The 21,179-nt window shown below is 47.7% G+C and overlaps 1 protein-coding gene across 2 annotated transcripts in view; it reads left to right on the top strand.

The window, feature by feature from the left end:
- Positions 1 to 21,179, top strand: part of LYST (lysosomal trafficking regulator) — a 3,192,287-nt gene that overhangs the window by 52,939 nt on the left and 3,118,169 nt on the right. For both annotated transcript variants that reach the window (XM_078648813.1, XM_078648812.1), the window contains exon 2: positions 20,617 to 20,812. In XM_078648813.1, the coding sequence (XP_078504939.1) occupies positions 20,624 to 20,812 (189 nt within the window). In that variant the 5' untranslated portion in view covers positions 20,617 to 20,623. The remainder of the gene's footprint in view (positions 1 to 20,616; positions 20,813 to 21,179) is intronic.

Below are 21,179 nucleotides of genomic sequence, written 5' to 3'. Positions count from 1 at the left end.
GATCGAATTGCAGTCGTAAAAATGACCTTTCTCCCCAAATTATTATATTTCTTCATTAATATCCCTATTAAATTGAACATGGCACTCTTCAAAACTCTCCAGTCCGCGATAACGACTTTTGTATGGGGTGGGAAGAAGTCCCGGTGTAGGTGGGATCTTCTGGTGCAGCCATTTGAGCGTGAGGGCTTTTAGACTCCAGATTTTAGACTGTATTACCTCTGCACTCAAGCTCAGTTAGCTCATTATTGGCACTTCCCGCAGCGTTTTCAGCCCCATGTGGCTATAGAGGCGGATGCGGGGCTCCCAATGGGGGTGCAGGCGGCGAATGTTGGGTGGCACAGGTGGCCCCCAGACTGAGATCAACCCTGTCCACTGCACGGCTTGGGCTTGGCGGTAACTGGCAGAAAGAGCCCAACTAATGTATCTATATGCCCCGTTGTTGCCCCTGGCATCTCATCCGGACATTTCAGCTGCGTGTAATAAACGAGACCTTGGCGCCTTGGCAAAGGTGGGAATCACCTGGATCGGTCGGTCTGTATAAGAAGGGCCGCTTCAAATCCCTGCAGAAGGTACAAAAAGGTGCGAACAGGGGTTTTATGTTTGACTTTACCTGCGAGTGCGTCAGGCCATCAGGACTGAGTATTCGGACTACCCAACTGAGCCCACTACTTTAAGGGCTTTACAGGCGATGTTGGCGGGTGAAGAACGTCGGGGTCTAATCACTAAACTATATAACGCATCGCTGCGCGAGCGAGAACAGCAGGAGCACCCTTCTTTTGTGAAGTGGCAGGTAGTGCTGGGAGATGCTTTCACCCCTGATGTGTGGATTGCATGCAGTACTCTCACTGGCCCTCTGACAGCTAATTGCAACCTGAGAATAATACACTTTGTTTCTGCACCAATTATGTTATACCCCGTTGCAGCTTTTTCAATATGGTTTGCGAGAGAATGCTAACTGTGTGCGGTGCGGTGTGGGTGGCGGAAGCGGATTTCATGCACGTGGCGTGGCAGTGTGTGCGTGTGTCTGCCTTCTGGGAGGAAGTGACAAGGATGCTAACAGATGTCATTCTGGAACCAGGACACTGAACCCCAGAACTATGCTTGCTAGGGTATGTAAAATGTTTCAAGCCCTGTAATGGGCGAATAATTGCACTGTCTACCCTGTTTGCGAAGAGAGCTGTGGCACAATGTTGGGGGGCGAAAGCGGCTCCGACCAAAAAGAAGTGGCTCCGTGATCTACTGTACTGTAAACCTCAGTTACAAACTTATGAGGAGGAACTTCCCGAAACTTCACGTCCAAAGGACTTCTGGGCCCTGCTAATGGCATATCTGCGTACTTGTCCAGACTCCGTATGATTCTATATGTATAGGTATGTGCCGGTTCCCTGTCCGGGCTCACAAACTGCCCTCAGCAATGCTCCATGATGAGAGTACATTTATGTCTTACTGCCTTTGTTGGTGGATTAATTATGATTTTGCTGCATGTCAACTTCCGGGTCTTTGAGGTACCAGTTTTTTGTTTTCATTGTATGATGTTAATGCGCTATATGTACGTTTCTCATCACTTTGGTACTCTATTTGTTTCAGACTTGGAGGCGGGTGGTTGGAAGCGGGGAGGGGGGGTTTGTTTTGTGTGGCTCATATTGCAATATCAGTCATGCCTACTGATGTTTCTATATTTGATGAAAATCAATACACATATTTAAATTCAAAAAAGCAGTATTTATCATGGAAGATAGCATTTTTAGTAGCCATTACTTCCGTTCGCATGATTAGCGAAATTCAATCCTTCTGCACAAAAGAGCGATTAACTGTATTTCATAAAAATAGGGTTGTAATGAGAACTCATCCCTCTTTTCTTCCAAAAGTAATATTGTTTTTTCTCCATATGCCAAAAACCCTAATTTTCAGATATTTGCAGTTCAGACACGCCATTTCCCCTAGCTTGGAGGGCTTAGATTCATTGGCTGAGTTCAGCCCGATAGAGGCAAAGATGTTCATGGGAGATCTCCAAGATCTCCAAAATCTACCAGGCCCTAGTTACCCATAGCTCCCCCACGCTGTAGTACCTTAGGGAGGCCTGGGAGGGTAATGTGGGCCCGCTGGAGGAGGAGGACTGGACGGAGGCTCTGCTTCCCCGTGAGGGTTGGCCATAGCCATAAACCTATGCCTTATCCAGTTCAAGTACATTCATCGGATATACTTTACAAGGGTTAGGCTGTGGAGGGCAGGTCTGGTGGCTTCCCCTGTGTCGCAGATGTGAGCATGAGGAGGGTACTCTGCTACATAAAGTTTGGCACTGCTCTAGTGCGATTCTGTAGGGGAGTTATGGCCTGCCTCTCCGAAGTGTTGGGTTGGGACCTTCCCTGCTCGCCGAAGGTGGTACTCCTGCATGTTATGGACTGAATTGGGGGCAATATATACAAACGCCATCTTGTTACTGGGGTTCACCTTAGCTAAAAGAGATATTGCCAGGGCTTGGAAAGTTTCAGTAGCGCCCTCAGTGTCTGCATTGAAGAACGGCCTGGACTTATGTATCAGCTTGGAGATTCCCATCTTTGTGGCCAGGGAGTGCCCGCTTAAACACTTTAAAATCTCGAAGCGCTGGGCGGACTATCGTGGCTTGGAGTTGGAGCCTGTTCCGATGGCCAGGCCCCTTGACCCAGCTTAACTTTCTACTTAGTTGGCGCAGGACATTGCTTCTTGGGTGATGCCAGATCATGTTTGTAAAGACAATGCTTCTGCTATTGCTGTGCTGCTCTAGAGTGGACGTTAGTACGATGGGGGGTGGGTTCGGGTTTATGGTTATTATGTTATTAATTAATTTGTATTGCTCTTTATTTTTCCTATTTTGCCCATGAAAACAGTCAGTCAGAATGATGTACGTTTCTTGTGCAAAAGTTTCTGGGGCACAGAACTCTGCTCTGTGTGTTATTTGACAAATAAAATTTGTTTAAAAAAAAAAAAAGTAATATCGGATTTTCATGGCAATCAGACAATTTCTTTGGCAACTTTCTTCACAAACCCCTCTACTCCAGCAGAAAAAGGCTCTGCATTCTTTGGATGTATAGAGGGTATTAAAATTCTATTTTACTAAAACAAAAGAATTTAGGTAATCAGAGCATCTTTTCGAGAACTATGGTCCTCTTGTACCTGTTTTTTCTACTTCTAAACAATACATTTCTAAATGGATGGATTTCCTGTATAATTCTCTGTTGCCAACTAGCAAATAAAACCCTCACTTGTAAACCTGAGGCACGTTCAGCTAGAGGAAAAGCAGCTACTACGGCTCTTTAATGAAATATTCCTTTTTCAGAAATATGTAAAGCTGCTACATGGAGATCAATACATACCTTTACTAGGGATTATTGTCTGGATTCAGATTCAATAGCCGATGCACAAGTACGTCAGGCCTCTTTAAAGATCAAAGCGCCCTGGACTTCATCCAACTCAAAAGTAATATGCGACGGACCTCAAACAGAGCGAATCACAAGATAATCCATAAAATCATTGTTGGAACTATATACTGCTTTAAAACTCATTCCCTATTTCTCTGGAGAAATATATGAGTAAACAGAATTTTATCAGACTGGGAGAAAATAGAGCAATTTACTATTTGCCAAAATTTTGTACTATCTTGTAATGTACTAGCAGAGGCTAATTGATCCCAAGGTCCTCTTGTAAAAGGTTCTTTCTTGCCCTAGTGGTGGCTAACTTAGATCTCTGTTTGCCCTTCAACACTCCTTGTCAAACTAGTGACAAAAAGGGACTGATCTGTGTGGACCATAAGAGCTCAAACCGCATCTAATCTTGTTACAGATTACTTAGAAAGAATCCAGTATCTCAAAGTCAAAAGAAGTCTCTGAGAGGCATAAGTTAAACTTCGAAAAACCAAAGGTGATGATGACGGAGCGTTGACAATACAAACACTCACCCCCAGTCAACTGATCTGGGTTTAATTCACTCTTCTTTGGCTCCCTCCGCCACCCCAGTTCAGACATGGCCATATGCAAATCAGTCTGACCCTGTGCCTCATGGGAACAGTCCAGCCCGAACTGCCACGCCATGTCTTCCCTGGACCGGAATCAAACTTCCCAGGACCGGTTTCTGGCATTACAGCCGTCTTCAGCCGGGCTTGCTTGACTCCAGTGGCAAAGTGAGCAAGGGACTCACGTCTGAGCATACCCTGCCAACTTAGGGCAAACAAAGAAAAACCAAAGGTGGTGATGGACGGAGCGTTGACAATACAAACACTCACCCCCAGTCAACTGATCTGGGTTTAATCCATCACTGGCGGAGTGAGCTAAAGAACGGTGATGGATTAAACCCAGATCAGTTGACTGGGGGTGAGTGTTTGTATTGTCAACGCTCCGTCATCATCACCTTTGGTTTTTCATATGTTAAACTTCTTCATACAAATATTAGTTCTAGTACTAAGAAATACTGCAAGTTATTTAGGTCCACTTAATCCTTTGCCCTTGGGCAGTAGGAGAAATAAAATTCTTGTCCATAAGGACATGGGATGCAAACGTGTAATCTCTTGACTTCCCTCTCTCGCAATAATATTAAGCCTAAATGGTTATGATCACTCAAGGTGCTACATAAAATCTCAAAACCCTTTAGTAAAGGAACCAGTTGTTCATAGATAAATATAAAATCAATGACGGTCTCTGCACCCTACTCCCAATAAAATTAGGACAATTATTCCGAGGAGATTTTGAATCCACTTTATTCAAAGAAAAAGATGCATTCAACCCATCCCGCGTACTAGTTAAGCAAAATCCGCTTGGGTCGAATGTTCAGCATGAAGGGAGTCCACACTATCATTGTCCCACCAAGAGCCCTGTGCACAAGAATTAAGCTCAGACAGATGGAGATCAAAATTGCCTCTTAAAATAAGAGGAAAAGACACAATATGAGCCTCCCTCAAATGATACAAAAAACGTGTAATATTCATCAAATTTTCAGGACTTCTTGACCCATTTAGGAATTACAAAAGTTCAGCACCAATAATTTATCTTGGCTAGAAAAGTGCAATAATAAAAGTGTGTGAATAGCTGGAGAAAAAAAGGAAACTTAACCCTCTACAAAAAAAGTATTTTTCACAGCCCATGTTTCTCAGAATCAGAGAATAGTGTAGCCTCCAATAAACTCCAGTCAACATTATTTGCCTTGGAGCTCAAACCAGTGAAATTCCAACTTAAAACATTCAGGGAGTTAATCAACTTAGTAGTAGAAACTATGAGGATAACAACTTGAGGAACCAATGCAAGGGTAGTTTAAGACTCCAGGTTATCCAATCATTCGGTGCCATCCGAAGTGTTTCGTGACTCATATGGATTGGAGATTGGCATAATGATAGGAGAAAGTACCCTACTACCTTTTTGGGGAGTGGACACATTTGCAGGATGTAATTTTACGAGAGCCGGAGGCTAAAAAACCAACCAGAGCTGCACCAAAATAGAGGAACTGAGGAAGGAAGAAGGCTGACTATGACAAAGGAGCCTGCCAGCTATCACATGCTTGTCAAAATTAATGCTCACATAGTCTCGCTCGTATAGCATTGTGCCTTTCTCAATCAACCCGCCTTAACATTTAGATATGATCGAATAAAAACAGCTCTCCAATCTATTTCACCAGTGAACCACTTTGTTAATCAACTGCTTAATACTTTCCACTGCCCCCGTCTACAAAGGTGGAACATTCACCAAGATAACTGTGAACGGTGTAACACTAGGGAGCAAGTTAAACCTTTTTGAAGGGACCTGCCAGGTATGACTTGCACATCAAGGCCTTGGAGCAGTTACAGGGATAAACTCATCATATTTACTAGACTGCTCTGGAGGGGGACGAATCACCAAACACCTAGAAGGGGCAGAGTAACAGCAGAGCCAGTAACAGTGGAGTCAAAATCACTAAGTTGATTGCTTCCTTGGACTGTAGGATGTTGTAATAACCTGAAGCTTCCTCTTGTTTTCCCTAATGATTCTTGACCTTGAGATTGGAATGCCAGACCAGGAGCAGAAGATCCTAAAACATCAACAACCTTATGGACCAGTGAAAGGTTACCCGTCGATTCCATAATTGCCTTTTCAACGGACAACAATCTGTCATGTAGGGGCTAGAGAGGACTTAATGAAAAGCTCGATCTTATCAAGTCAGTTTTGAGGCAACAAAGGTGCTAATTTTAATACTCTAATGGAATGGGTTGGTTGCAAGCCCTTGTCGCTTTGATGGACACATTGCCCCACCACCTCTCATTTCCAACTTCCAAAACCTCCATAGAATATAATTTACTATAGTTATTTCCCTGAGGGATTCTTCTTCCTCTTGCGGGCAGGAGCAAGCTCTGAGGAATCCACAGAGGCATCAAGAGTGGAAGACTGAACTTCAGCAGTCACTAATAGTGTTCCTGACCACTGTAATGAAACTGAAGGTTCCCCTTCTGCTGTAATAACTGCCAGATTACTCCCCCTGCTAGGCAATAGGATCTCGCTGTTAGCAGAAGCTGTAGTTTTATTGCCATCCCCAAAGTTTCCTCTACTGTAGAGATCTTGTCAGTCAAAGCACATAGGGCAGAATTTAGAAATGTAATGATTTATGAAGTTATTGATTTTATTCCCTTGGGTTAAGCCAGCAGGGCCGTTCTTTCGCTTACCTATGATTTACAAATACAGTTGCAGGGCCAATTAAAAAGCAAAGAAATAAGTGAAAAAGGAAATAAGAGACTAGGACCAGCCTCTCACAGCCACGGATGGGCCCAGACGGGCCGCTCTAGGGCCAGGTATGACATTGCGCACACACCGCTCGCTTATCGCAACATGGTGAAATGGCCCGTATATATAGCAGTGATTAAGGGCCGCCTTCTTCTGAAGTATGTTATTAATGGGCTTTGAATTCCTGCCCCAAAACTAGTTATGAGGGAATCCAGTACCACAGCCCCATTGAATTTGTCCCCAATTTATAGCAGCATTCAAAGACACTTCCCTCTCTGAAGCTCAATATTATGGGCTTTGAACTTCTACCCCAAAGCTAGTTATCAGCGCGTCCTGCACAGCAGTGAATATGACCTTAGTTTATAGCCGCAGTCATGGGCCTTGCCTTCTCTTGAAGCGTGGTATTATGGGCTTTGAAGACTTGCCCAAGAACCAGTTATTAGCGTATTCCACAGCGAACATAGCCGCCTTAATTTAGAGTAGCAGCGAAGGGCCTCCTTTCTCCTAAATCTTGGTATTATGGGCTTTGAAGTCTGCCCAGAGCAAGTTATTAGCACATCCCTATAGCTTTGGCCTTCATGTTCTGGGGATCAGATTGAGTTAAGTCCTTCAGTCATCCTTGCAGGGCCATCAGGTTCTCCTTTCAGCTGGGCATTCTTTTGCTGTTGTTGCTCCCATATCCAGTGTCTTATTATTCTCTCCTTTGTGCAGAGGTTTTTAAGGGGGGGAGAGGTAGTTATAGAAGGCAGGCACCCCTGACCAATCCAAGGATGCCATATCATTCCACCAGTGACCTAACAATCGTACACAGTCATCTGGGACATATAAACATGGTTACTGCAAGTTGTCTGTGGAAAGCGCATCTCGTGAGAGTCTCAGCTAAGCCCCTAGCTGCCTGTTCCTTTCGCACTAAAACTTCAAAGGGGTGCCCCTCCTGTGTTTGACTCAAGAGGTCTGGCCTTCCTCCTTTGTTTTTGTGGGCCTGGCCTGTCCCAGCTCTGATGCAGTTTTCCTCTTCACCCCTTCCTTTTCCCAAAACTATGTCAAACACTATGAATGGCTCTGTTATGTGGGGAAGCCTTTGATCTTCCTGCTGGAAGGCAGAGTAATTAATTTGGCCAAGTAGGGGGGGGACTAAGGACAGGGAAATATGACCATTCTTAAAGTGTCCTAAGGAGCGTAGATATGATGTAAGGGGTTGTGGATCTACACTGGTTACATATTTATCCCAAGATTGATACCTTCCTGGACCCTGTAGGCCTAAGTGGGGTGAAAGTGTACTTTCATGCAGATTTCACCTATAATCCTGAATACAGTTTAAGCACTACAGACCTACACCCTAAATGCTGACACACATTATAAGGCCAACCTCTGGTCATTACTAATACCTGAAGGGTCCCTTTCTGTGACAGGCTACCTGTGCACAGATACTGAACGGCGCAAGACTGTAGTCTATTAATCTCAGCCTCCACACACGATCACCTTTAACTTGTAACCATCCCAGGGCCTCTTACCCTATCTGCTCTGCAGCAGACTTTTTTTAATAGGCACACACTTGCTGATAGCAGTTTTATTACATTTACCATAAGTTTACAGTGAGTGAGGTCCATTCATAGTCAATTTACTTAAACCGGGTAGTCAAAAATGAAAAACCTAGGGGCATTAAGTGGGCGGGGACCCACTTTGCAACATTTTCCATTTGAGAAGGGTATGGTTGTTTTGCTCATTTATTACTCCGTGATGCCACAAACAAAGTATTATTATCTGAAAGAAACACTTTAGTTAGATTCCTTACCTTAGAATATCCCCAGACGTCAGACTGGATCCAGAAAGTTTAGCGTAGCAGTACCCCTGCGCGTCGGTAGGCGTCGTCTGAGGCTCCGCGTCCGGCGTCGTTGGCGCTGGGATGACGTCGTTGGAGTACTTAGACGCCGCCCTTGCGCGCTGATGTCAGTTCTTCTTTTTTCCGCGCCAGCAAGTGCAGATCCGGGAAGAGCAGTACTCTTTAGTCATTTTTTGACTAACTTTTTCGTTCTCTTTTGATCTTGTCGAGTCCATATCGACTTTCGGGGCCGGTAGGGATGCCCGGGTTCAAGCCCTGCGTCGACTGTAACCGCTTGATGTCGGTTACCAACCCCAACCGTCGGTGCCTGTATTGCCTCGGGGCCGACCATGATGACAAGTCGTGCCCCGACTGCCGGGCCTTGACGTCGAAGGCTAGGCGGGAGCGGTTCCGTAAGCACCTCGAGATCCGGCAGTCGGCCCCGCGCCGCTCCCGGTCCAGGAGGAGGTCGAGGGATCAGTTGTGGGGCCACAGTCATCACAGCTCGGCGAGTCGACACCACTCGTCGGGCTCCAAGTCCTCAGGTAAGTCGAGGCACAAGAAGTCGAAGAAGCGACATCGCTCTTCCGACTCAACCCCCCCCCGACGCTCGTGCGATTTCGGGTGACACCGCCCACGTGGCTCTGCCGGAGCCGCTAGCGCCGCGTCCAGCTCCATACCTGCCGATCCTTGGGCTAAATGCGACGCCGGAGGAAATCGACGCCTTCCTCATGGCCATGAGGAACCGCTTTCCTCCGTCGGACTCCGTGGCAGTGCCTTCGGGCCCTGTGTATCCATCTGGGAGTTCTGGTGGGCCAGCGGCTACGGCCCCGGCGACGACTCTGGTCCCGACGCCGCAGGACTCTGCAGGATCCGGGCCGTCGCCGGTCGACCTTACGACCCCTCCGCCCGGATCTGACCCCTAGGGTGTCGCCCACGACGTGGTCCCCGGACGACGTGGTCCCCGGTCCCACCCCCGATCCGGATCGAGCGTCGGACCGGCGCCGCCTTCGACGCCGAGAGAGGAGCAATACTTCTATGGTCCTTGCTCCATCCTTTTAGCCTGACTATCAGGAGATGGATGACGAGGGGGACTGGGAGGGGTCTGAGGACCCTCTATCCCTGGAGTGCCAGTCTCAGCAGAGCTGGACAGTTGAGCTAGGGGAGGCCAGTGGTCTGGACACCCTCGCGACACTGGATTGGTCTCCCCACCTCCCTGTCGCGGCAGTGAGGATTAACCTCCTAACTGAGGTCCTCAAACCGCAGGCAAGCTCCTCGGAGCCTCTACTGCCGTTTAACGAGGCCCTCACCGGTGTTCTGTTGGGCACTTGGTCCAACCCCGCTACAGGCCTCCCTGTAGATCGGAACGTGGCCCGACGCCACCGCCAGGCCCCGGGCGACCCTAGCTTTCTGTCTACCCACACCACCACTGAGAGCCTGGTTATCCAGGCCTCAACCTCCCAGACCGCATTCCCGACTGCCCCACCTGATCGGGAATCCAAAAGGTATGACCAGTTCGGTAAGAAGCTGTTCTCACTGAGTTTGGGGTTGCGGTCGGTCAACACCGCTTGCCTTTTGGTCTGTTACACCCACTCCCTGTGGGATACGGTTGCGGACCTACTGCCGCAATGCCCAGAGGAGGCCCGGGTCAAGCTCGCTCAAGCCCTTGCGGAAGAGCGTGATGCAGCACGGTACTCTTTTCGATTGGGATTGGATACCACGGACTCGCTGGGCAGAGCGAGTTCCACGACGTTGGCGGTTCGCCGCCACGCCTGGCTGAGGTCCGCCAACTTCTCGGCTGATGTCCAGGCCACACTCATGGACATGCCGTTTTATGGCCGTCGCCTCTTTGGCGACAAGGCAGACAGTGCCCCTGAGCGTTTCAAGGACTCCAGGGCTACGGCCAAGTCCTTGGGCCTGTCGGGCCAGCGCCATTAAGCTTCTGCCTCTCGCTCCTTTCGTGGCCAAGGAAGGGGTGCCCCCTCATGTCCTGCCAGCCACGGGCCGCAAGCTCACTTCCAGCGCGGCGGCCGACGTGGTAACTGCCGGGGCAGTGCAAGGGGACAACGGCGAGGCCAGTCCACATCCACTGCCGCAGCATCCACCTCAAAGCCCTCCTAGTCCATACTTTCAGGCCCATTCGACGCCAGTGGGGGGCAGGGTTCGCCATCACCTCCCTCACTGGCGCTCCATCACATCGGACAGGTGGGTGCTGCAAATCGTCCGAAGGGGCTACTCCCTCCCCTTCGAGGCGACCCCTCCAGCCATGCCACCGCAGTACCACCATGTGTCAGGGGATCACTTGCAACAGGAAGTTACGGCCCTCTTGGCCAAGGGGGTCATCGAGCGCGTTCCTGGGCCAGAAGTAGGGTGTGGTTGTTACTCCCACTACTTTCTGGTTCCCAAGAAGGGCAAAGGGGGCCTACGCCCTTTCTTGGACCTCCGGAACGTCAACGACTTCCTCCGGAAGGAGAAGTTCAAGATGCTGACTTTGGCTCAGGTCCTAGCTACCCTGGACGCAGGAGACTGGATGGTAGCGTTGGACTTGCAGGACGCTTACTTTCACATCCCCGTCCTGCCGGCCCGCCGGTGTTACCTGCGGTTCACGGTAGGCCGCGTGCACTTACAGTTTACCTTGCTCCCCTTCGGTCTTACCAGCGCCCCTCGGGTGTTCACGAAAGTGATGGCGGTGGTCGCAGCTCATCTGTGCAGATCAGGGATTTCAGTCTTCCCCTATCTCGACGACTGGTTGTTGGAGGCGGGCTCGCCCCAGACAGACGTCAGCCACCTCCAGACTACGGCCGACCTCCTGCAACTGCTGGGGTTCTCCATCAATGTGCCGAAGTCACACCTGTGCCCCTCTCAGAAGCTCCTCTTCATCGGAGCGGTTCTGGACTCGGCGCTGTTTCGGGTTTATCCTCCCGAACAGCGGGTTCGGAATATTCAGGCTTTGATTCCGATCTTTCAGCCTTTATCCCGAGTCTCGGTCAGGCTGACGCTGCGGCTCCTGGGGCTGATGGCCTCCCGCATCCTTCTGGTGCATCACGCCAGGTGGCGGATGCGGGCTCTGCCGTGGGACCTGAAGTTTTAGTGGGCACAGCATCAGGGCAACCGGTCCGACCACGTCCTGATCTCGGAGGGCACTGCGAGACAGTTGCAGTGGTGGCTCACGAACCGCGATTGGGTCAGCGGCAGATCACTCTCCCTACCCCAAACGGAGCACGTAGTTGTGACGGACGCGTTTCTCCTGGGTTGGGGGGGCCACATGGGAGAGGCGGAGATCAGAGGTCTCTGGTCTACGGCGGAGTCCCAGCTCCACATCAACCTTCTGGAGCTGTGGGCGATCCGGCTTGCACTGAAAGCCTTCCTTCCCTCTGTCCGGGGAAGTGTAGTCCAGGTGTTCACGGACAACACCACCTCCATGTGGTACTGCAACAAACAAGGCGGGGTGGGGTCGTGGACCCTTTGTCAAGAGGCTCTGCGCCTCTGGCAATGGCTGGAACACCAAGGCGTCACTCTGGTGGTTCAACACCTGACAGGTTCCCTGAACGCCAGGGTGGACAACCTCAGCCGTCTGTGCATGATGGATCACGAATGGCGTCTGAACTCGGACGTGGTGCAAGGTCTCTTTCAGCTGTGGGGAGAGCCTTGGTTAGATCTATTCGCCACAGAAGAGAACGCGCAATGTCATCAGTTCTGCGCGTTGGAATTTCCAAGGCGGCACTCGCTCGGAGACGCTTTTCGTTGCGAGTGGAGCTGCGGTCTGTTGAACGCCTTTCCGCTTATACCACTTCTGCCCAGAGTGCTGAAGAAGATCCAGCGCGACCGGGCCCAAGTCATCCTTGTGGCTCCGGACTGGGCTCGAAGGTACTCGTATCCCGAGCTACTCAGCATGTCAATCGATCCCCCGATTCGTCTGCCTCTTCAGGAGGACCTTCTGTCACAGCAGCAGGGGACGGTCCTTCACCCGAACCTGTCCAGTCTCCACCTCCATGCGTGGAGATTGAGCGGCGACAGTTGAGGCCATTTGACTTGCCTCCTGAAGTCTGTGATGTGGTTCTGGCAGCCAGGCGTCTCTCCACAAAATCGGTATACGCCTGTAGGTGGAACAAATTTGTGGCATGGTGCACAGCAAAGGCTGTGGATCCTCTTTCCACCCCCCTTTCAGAGGTTCTCCTCTTTCTTCTTTCTTTTGCCCAGCAGGGCTCTGCTCTGGGCACTGTCAAAGGCTACCTCTCCGCCATTTCAGCCTTCTTAAGACTTCCTGATCAGCCTTCTCTTTTCAAGTCCCCTGTTGTAAATAGATTCTTGAAGGGCATCACTCACATGTTTCCTCCTGTTTCTTTCGTGATGCCTCAGTGGGACTTGAAACTTGTTCTGACTTATTTGATGTGCGCTCCTTTCGAGCCACTTCACAATTGCCCTCTTCGTCTTCTAACTCTTAAGACTGCATTCCTGGTTGCCATCACCTCTGCCAGGAGAGTGAGTGAGCTCCAGGCTCTTTCTTCTAAACCTCCTTTCCTTTCTGTCCATCCGGACAAAGTTGTCTTGCAGATGCGTCCCTCTTTCCTGCCCAAGGTAGTCACAGCCTTACACATCGGGCAGTCCATCAGCTTGCCCACCTTCTTTCCCCCTCCGCATTCCTCGAAAGAGGAAGAGAGGCTCCACAGTCTGGACCCAAAACGTGCGCTCTCCCTCTATCTAGACCACACATGCCAGTTCTGGATGGACGACCAGCTCTTTGTTGGTTACGTGGGCGCGAAGAAGGGACAGACGGTGCACAAATGGACCATCTCTCGGTGGGTCGTGCTGTGCATCAAGGTATGTTACTCTTTGGCTAAAAAGGAGCCTCCTGTTGGGCTGAGGGCCCATTCCACTCGGCCCACGGCGGCTACTACTGCCCTAGGCCGGGGAGTCCCCTTGCAGGACATCTGTCAGGCAGCTACGTGGGCTTCGCTGCACACGTTCGCTAGAAACTACTGCCTGGACAGCCAAATCCTGAGAGATGGCTTATTCAGCCGTTCCGTTCTCCAGGACTTTCTGGTGTGATCATTGGTTCGCAGACCCACCACCGGGGTTGGTATTGCTGGGGTATCTATTCTAAGGTAAGGAATCTAACTAACGTGTTTCTTTCAGATGAACAAGTTACTTACCTTCGGTAACGATAAATCTGTAAGAAACATTAGTTAGTTAGATTCCTTACTGCCCCACCCATCCTCCCCGTTCTGCGAACCGATATCTAGGGTTATGGTACTTCCCTTTGAGGACCCTAGTTTCATGGCACCAGTGTCGGTTTTTATCATGGCTCTGCGTTTCTGGCATAGAAAAGCTGTGTATAAGAAGAGACGTCAGCGCGCGAGGACGGCGTCTAAGTACTCCGACGTCATCTCGGTGCCGACGACGGACGCTGAGCCGCAGACGACGCCTACCGACGCGCAGGGGTACTGCTACGCAACACTTTCCGGATCGAGTCTGACGCCTGGGGATATTCTAAGGTGAGGAATCTAACTAACTAATGTTTCTTACAGATATATCGTTACCGAAGGTAAGTAACTTGTTCTTTAGAGACAAAGGTCCCTTTCACAAACAAATATAGAAAGAGTAGTATAAAACAGAACTACACTGTGAACTGTATAGGTTTTTCCGAATTGACAAATCAATTAATTAAACCTATATTCCAAAGGAGAAACAAAGTGCTGTGGGTAAAAACGGGGTTGGAAATCACCAGATTTCCAGACCTCAGCCAATTACTTTCATTGTGACTTCACATATATATTTTTACAACAGTCACAATTTCAAAAAACATTTTATGCTCCGCATGAATCACAATAATCAAATGTGTAGTTACTATGAAAGTAATTGCCTGAGGGGAGCCACTTCGGACTTTCTTCGCCCTGCCATTGTTGTCGTGCTGCCAAGGAGGGACCAGCAGCCTGAGCGCCGTCATCTCCCTCACCTGTGCCTGCAGGGGGCTACTTTAAGCCTCGCCGCTCCCGCTTCGCGGGAGCCACTTCGGACTTTCTTCACCCTGCCAGTGTTGTCGTGCTGCCAAGGAGGGACTTCAGGGACCAGCAGCATGAGTGCCATCGCCCTCACCTGTGCCTGCAGGGGGCTACTTTAAGCCTCGCCGCTCCCGCTTCGCGGGACACGCGCCGGGTGAAGCCCGGGCCAAGGGCGGGCCCGTTGGAGACCGGTGGAGGCTGGGCTGGGCCCCCCTCTAACCCTATTTTGGAAAAGGGGGGTGGTGATGGACAGAGTTTCTGAATGATGCAGAATACTCTTACCAAGTCAATAGATCATGGTTTTAATCCATCACCGTTTTTAGCTCACTGCACCATCCCAGCTCAGAACCCGGCTATATGCAAATTAGTCTGTTCCTGTCCCAGTACATGATGGGAACAGGGCAAACCAAACTACCAAGCCAATTCTTATACTGGGAAGGAAACTAGCTTCCGGGGACCCGTTTCTGGCATCACAGCCTTCTTCGGCCCGGCTTGCTTGAATCCTGATGGTGCAATGAGCAAGGGACTCACGTCTGAATATACCCTCCCACACATAGTGTGGATAAAACCGATTTTGGAAAAGGGGGGTGGTGATGGACAGAGTTTCTGAATGATGCAGAATACTCTTACCAAGTCAATAGATCATGGTTTTAATCCATCACCCCCCTCTAACCCTTGCAGACTGAAGGTCAGTTGCCACTAATTTTATTTGTACCACAAATTAATATTTCTCCTAGGACTTTATTATAGTAATCGGCTGCAAAGACTGGTCGTGGGGGAAAGAGCAGGAAAGTCGCTACGGGTGGACACGTAGTTGGGACTCTGGACCAGTTTATCACAAGGGCGACTTCGGTGTTGGCCCACAAAATTGCCCTAACTGACCGTCGTGTTTCCCAGGAACTTGAATTTGCTAAATGCTCATCTATGGGCGACCTGATTTTGGCACGAACCTCAGAGAGAGTCATCTGTAAGGCCATAGTCCATGGAGCAACATGTTTAAGTAGTAACTCTGACTTGCAGGAGGAGGCGCGTGTTCCACTGAGGGGGAGCCTGATCAGCCAAGTAGAATTGTGTGTAAGAACACTCAGGCTCCCACTATTGACGAACAGGCACCCGACAGTGTATCAGTGGGGGTATCCCCGGAAGCTTTGCCCAATCAATCTGTTCAGAACACAGGGGCAATCCCAAAGAGGAAGCGAGGAGGGGGTACACTAAGGGGAAAAAACCCTAAACTGAACAAACATGGAGACCTACCCGGTGCCAACCCTCCAAGCCTAGGCTCTCTACATGACATTACTCCCTCTGTTGTCCCTCTCGCTGGCCCTTCGTTGTCAATGGACGATGGACTCTTGGTAAAGATTGGTGACCTTATCACTTCCTCCTTACAACCCCTATTTGATAGACTTTCACTGATTGAGGAGAGGATGGTGAAATTTGAACATTTGATAATGACCAACCTAGATGGTATCCAGAAGAATCTTCCAGTGAGTGGCCAGGATAAGAACAATAACCACTGAAGGATGTAGGGGTGCGAGTGGTACCAACTCGATCTCTGACACCCATGCCACAGAATCAATGGAAGGCACAACACGAGCGAACATTGCACCAAGTGTTATTACTAACAATGGCAGAGCACCTATGGAAAATCGAGACTCTACTAGGGGTGGGAGAAAACAACTTCAATCTCTGGAACCGGGCTCGGAAATAATGTCACAGGGGGCTTCCCCAAACCCCCGTAACTATTTGTAATTATTTAGGAATGACAGAAAACCCACCTGGGCAAGAAGTTGAGTTGAATTCTGAAGGTGAGAGGGAAGAAAGCCCCAATGGTACCAAGGTTATGTCTTGGAACATAGCAGGATTATTGGGTAAATGAGAACAGCCGGATTGGGGTAACTTTGTGGATGACCATGAGATGTGCCTCTTTCAGGAAACCTGGGCTCTAAAAACCTTACACCGAGTAGGCTTTGTATCATATAGTGAGCCAGCAGTGAAAGGGCTAAGAGGTAGACCATCAGGGGGTCTATGCATATGGGTGGGCACACATTTAGGGTATACTGTAAAGCGTTTAGATACCCACACGCCGGATATTCTATGCATTCTCCACTCCAATGCTGATATACCCAATCTGGCCGTTATTAATGTTTATTCTAGACCAGTAAAACATGGGTACATATCACCAACTTTGGATCACTTGGCACCTTTATTGGACACACTTTTGGGGAAAGCATTCTTTATCATAGGTGGTGACTTCAACTGCCACTTTGAGCCCCTTAATGGTTTGCCATCACCAATCACGTTTGAGGAGGATGCAATACTATCAATTCATGTGGCTAATGCTTACCCAATAAGGGGATGGACCTCTCTGGTCCTCCAATTGACCTCTTTAACACTTACATAGTCACTGAGGGCCTGCAATGGCCGGTTTGCCGATGATAATCCGGGCCATTTTACTTACAATAAATTGGCCCAGGAATCCATAATAGACTATATTCTAATAAATACTGAAATTTGGCACAAAGCAATAAAGTTCTGTATTCTTTCCCGGCCAGAAAGTGATCATAACCCTCTGGTTCTGACATTGGAAGTACAAATGTCAGAACCGGGGCAAGCTTTGGATCACAATCGACAAGATAACTTAACAGTGGTTGATGGAGGTCGACTTATCCGCTGGGGTGCAATATCCCAGTCTCAGGATACAATAATAGAAATGTACTCATGTGTTATTCCTATGTTGGAAAAGGCAAACCTTCTCATTTTCATTGGAGCCTGCGATCCTGATAATGCAGAAATAGGAATAGTTCATCAGGATCTGTTTGCAACCCTGGCATCTTTTTTTTACAGTAATAAATTAACTGAGTGTAACCGACCTAGGGGAAAAAGTCCTTGGTACAATACGGCGTGCAGAGATGCGAAAAGTGCGCTTCTGACATCCCTTAAAAAGGGTGAATGTGTAAGTATTAGGGAAAGCAGGTCTGTTTTTTAAAAAGGTGATTTTACACGCGAAAACAGAATGGGAAATGGAGAGATGGAAGGCAATAAAAAATGCTTTAGATCAAAAAGATATTGGAGGCTTTTGAAACTTAGTCCATACTGGACGAGTCGAGGGTAAGACCGCCATTGAGCCCAATATCAGTGAGGAAGCCTGGCGTCTCCATTTTAAGGATTTATACTCCAGCCTAAAAGAAGAGCAATCCATGAACGGGAACATATGTAATAACTGAACCCTAGCCGTCTTTAGGGATTCGCCTACCTGCACCTTGGTTGAGGTGTCCGCTGCAATTACGAAGGTATTAACAAACAAGGCCCCTGGGTTAGATAGAATTCCCGGGGACCTGTATAGAAGTGAACAGGCAGTGTGGGCTCCATATGTCCAACTGCTCCTTAAAGCGATACTCAATGGGATGTCGCCCCCCCCCTCCCCCACGTGCGCTGGGGCAGGGATCATCCAGATTTATAAAAAGATGTCTCCAATCGACCCTGTAAATTACAGGCCGATAAGTCTCATAGATGTGTCCCAAAAAATATATGCTAGAGTGTTATTGGCTAGATTACACGAATGGATGGAGGACCATGATATATTAACTCCCCTCCAAGCTGGCTTTAGAAGCAAAACATCGACTATAGACCAGTTGTCCAGGTTACAACTGATATACTGGAAGCATATAGTCTTGGAGGGTGGAAGTCTGTACCTCACGTTCGTAGATTTAAAATCTGCTTTTGATATGGTGAACCGCGAACAGTTGTGGGGCATCTTGCTAGATATGGGAGCCCCACCGTATTTATGCCATCAGTTTAGGCGCCTCCACGAGGGAACCTTTGCAAGGGTGAGGTTTTGCAAGAATGGTACACTGACTTCTCCTTTTCCCGTTGAAAAGGGGGTGAGACAGGGGTGTGTGCTTGCACCGACTCTTTTCTCCCTCTCTCTCAACGGGCTAATCGAAGACCTTCTTGCTGTTAAAGATATTGACCCCCCCCAAAACTGGCGAGCCGCAAATTTCCAGCACTAATGTTCGCGGACGACACTCTGCTCCTCTCAAAATCACCTATGGGGATGCAGCGTGTCCTAGAGGAATTCAGCCAGTTTTGTAGGAGGAGGAATCTGGTGGTTAATATTACAAAGACAAAATATATGGTTTTCAACGCGAATTCCACCATTGCCCTCACCCTACAATGGATGGTAGACCTTTAGATAGAGTTTCTATCTTTGATTATCTAGGACTCTCCCTAAATGAAAAAATGGGGTGGGGCTCACAAATTATTAAGGCCAATCTAAAATTGACTCGGGCCATTGGAGGGATTTTAAAACTCCACAAAACTTAGGTTTTAAAGGCTAAAGTCCCCCAGTAGAAATTTTTAAAATAGAAGCCACGGTATCCGCCCTATATGGGGCAGAACTGTGGGTGCAGTGTGCAGTGAATGCCCTTACAGTAACTGAAAATAGTTTTATGCGACAGATTTTAAGTCTGCCCAAAAGCACGCCCCTAATACCACTCAGAATGGACCTGGGCATTTGCCCCATAGTGGATTTAATTTCATTGCGTCCATTGATGTATTGGCGACGTCTGTGGAGCACCCCAGAATTGGTTCATTATAAGGATGAACTAAAAGCGGTACTGTCCACATTGGGGGCGGGTAGAATTCCCTGGCTGGTTTTTATTAGGGACACACTAAGAGCAATGGGCATGGCAGATCTATGGACTTATGGACTGCACCGGAAGTTTCATGGGTGGAAACTTCAAAAAAATCTCTAGTATGTGCTTTGAAGGATTATAATTTGTCACTTGTCGTACAGACGGCTGATACCTCTAGCCTAACCTATGGATTTCTTGATTCCAAGTGCCAATATAAATTTGAGCAAGTGATGGACACTATGGAACCTGTATTAGTTAAATAATTGTACCTACAATTTAGGTATGGGACCCTTCCACTTAACGCCCGTACTAACAGGTGGGCAGGCAGCACAGGCCGCCCCTGTCCTGGGTGTCTAATGGAGGAAGAAACCGTGATACATGTGGTATTCTTCTGTCCGGCATATAAGAGCCCCAGATCTAAGTGGGTGATCCAACTTTGCAGAAACCTGGGCATTGGAAATTATAGAGAAATCTTTAGGATTTTAAAAATAGACACTGACCCGGTTATTGCTGTTGCGATCTCAACATTTTTATTTGCAATGTGGTCTAAGAGAAGGTACCTCCTTAATAGTTGCCATGTGAATCTGTACCATTTGTAGCCTATCTACCCTTGTTTTAGGTCTACATGAGATAGAAGGGCAACTCGGAAGGCACTTGTTGATTTCAAGGATTGTGATATATCAAATGGCTGCTAGTTGATGTTGGGCTCAGTTATCTTTTCATATGAAACTTTTTATTTGGTTTTAACATTTAGATGTTAACGTATATTTTTAAGATATTTATACATTTCCCATACTGTTGAATATCTATTGGCCCAATTCCCTGAAAGTATGAATACATTTCTTGTGTAATATATATCTCTGTACTTGCAAATGGATTGTTTTCTTGACTTTTTAAGATGTTGCTAAAATTGTATTCTTTTTTATGCACTTTTATGGCTGTAATAGCCAAAATAAAGTTCAATGAATGAATGAATTGCCTGAGGTCTGGACATCCGATGATTTCCAACCCCATTTTTATTACCCACTGCACTTCATTGATAGTTTGTTACTCCTTTGGAATATATGTTAAATAAATATATTTGTCCATTTGGAAAAACCCTATACAGTTCACAGTGTAGTTCTGTGTTATACTACTCTTTCTATATTTGTTTGTGAAAGGGACCATTGTCTCTAAAAACAGTTTGTAAACCCTGGGTCCCTCTCGACTCATGGGGTTCCCTTGTTTCCTTGTAAATGACAAACGAAGTAGTGGCACCCCAATCGCATACAGAGGTGAATGTTTTATCTTGGCATTAGTTCTTTTAATTGGATAGAGATTGTTGTTAAAATTCCTGTTCAGTAATACAGCAAATTTTGCATTCAGAACCGTAGATTGTATTGCACAGCAATGGAAATAAAACATGTTGGAATTTAAACTTGTATACTTTATTTTGACTTCAGCCTTGCCATGAACAGCGCCAGTAACAGCTTGGCACGTGAATTCTTGATTGATGTCAACAGACTCTGCAGTGCAGTGGTTCAGAGACAAGAAACTAGAGAGGAAGAAGATGAGAGTCATATGGCTGGTCTTGGACAGTACTTGGTTAAAGGTCGTGGATTCACATTGCTTAATACTCTAAATGGCATTATAGATCAGGTAAATATTTTTTTCATGTATATTAATTTACCTATAAAATGGTTAACAATAAAACTAAAAGATGTCTGTAGTAAATGGGACAGGAACAGTGACTGTATTCAGATAACTCATAGGTGGTGTAGTGAGGCGTTGAAAGACCACAACCTATAAATGCCATAGCCAAATAGCCCAGTACCAACAGGAAACTTGATACAAGCAATCCCCTCATCCTAGAAGAACGCATTGAACATATAACTCAAGCTCTAGTTCTCTCAAGATTAGAGTATAGCAATTCCCTGTGTTGCGGAATTCCCAAAACCCACCTTACTCACCCTAAGCCAACACTGTATGCAGCAGCTAGACTTGTTTTAGGGCCTAGGAAATGTGC

The sequence above is a fragment of the Lissotriton helveticus genome, chromosome 6 (assembly GCF_964261635.1).
Source record: "Lissotriton helveticus chromosome 6, aLisHel1.1, whole genome shotgun sequence".
In the NCBI taxonomy this organism is placed as follows: Eukaryota; Metazoa; Chordata; class Amphibia; order Caudata; family Salamandridae; genus Lissotriton; species Lissotriton helveticus.
The sequence above is the reverse complement of the archived record's forward strand: the minus strand, read 5'-3'. Positions and strand labels throughout refer to the sequence as shown.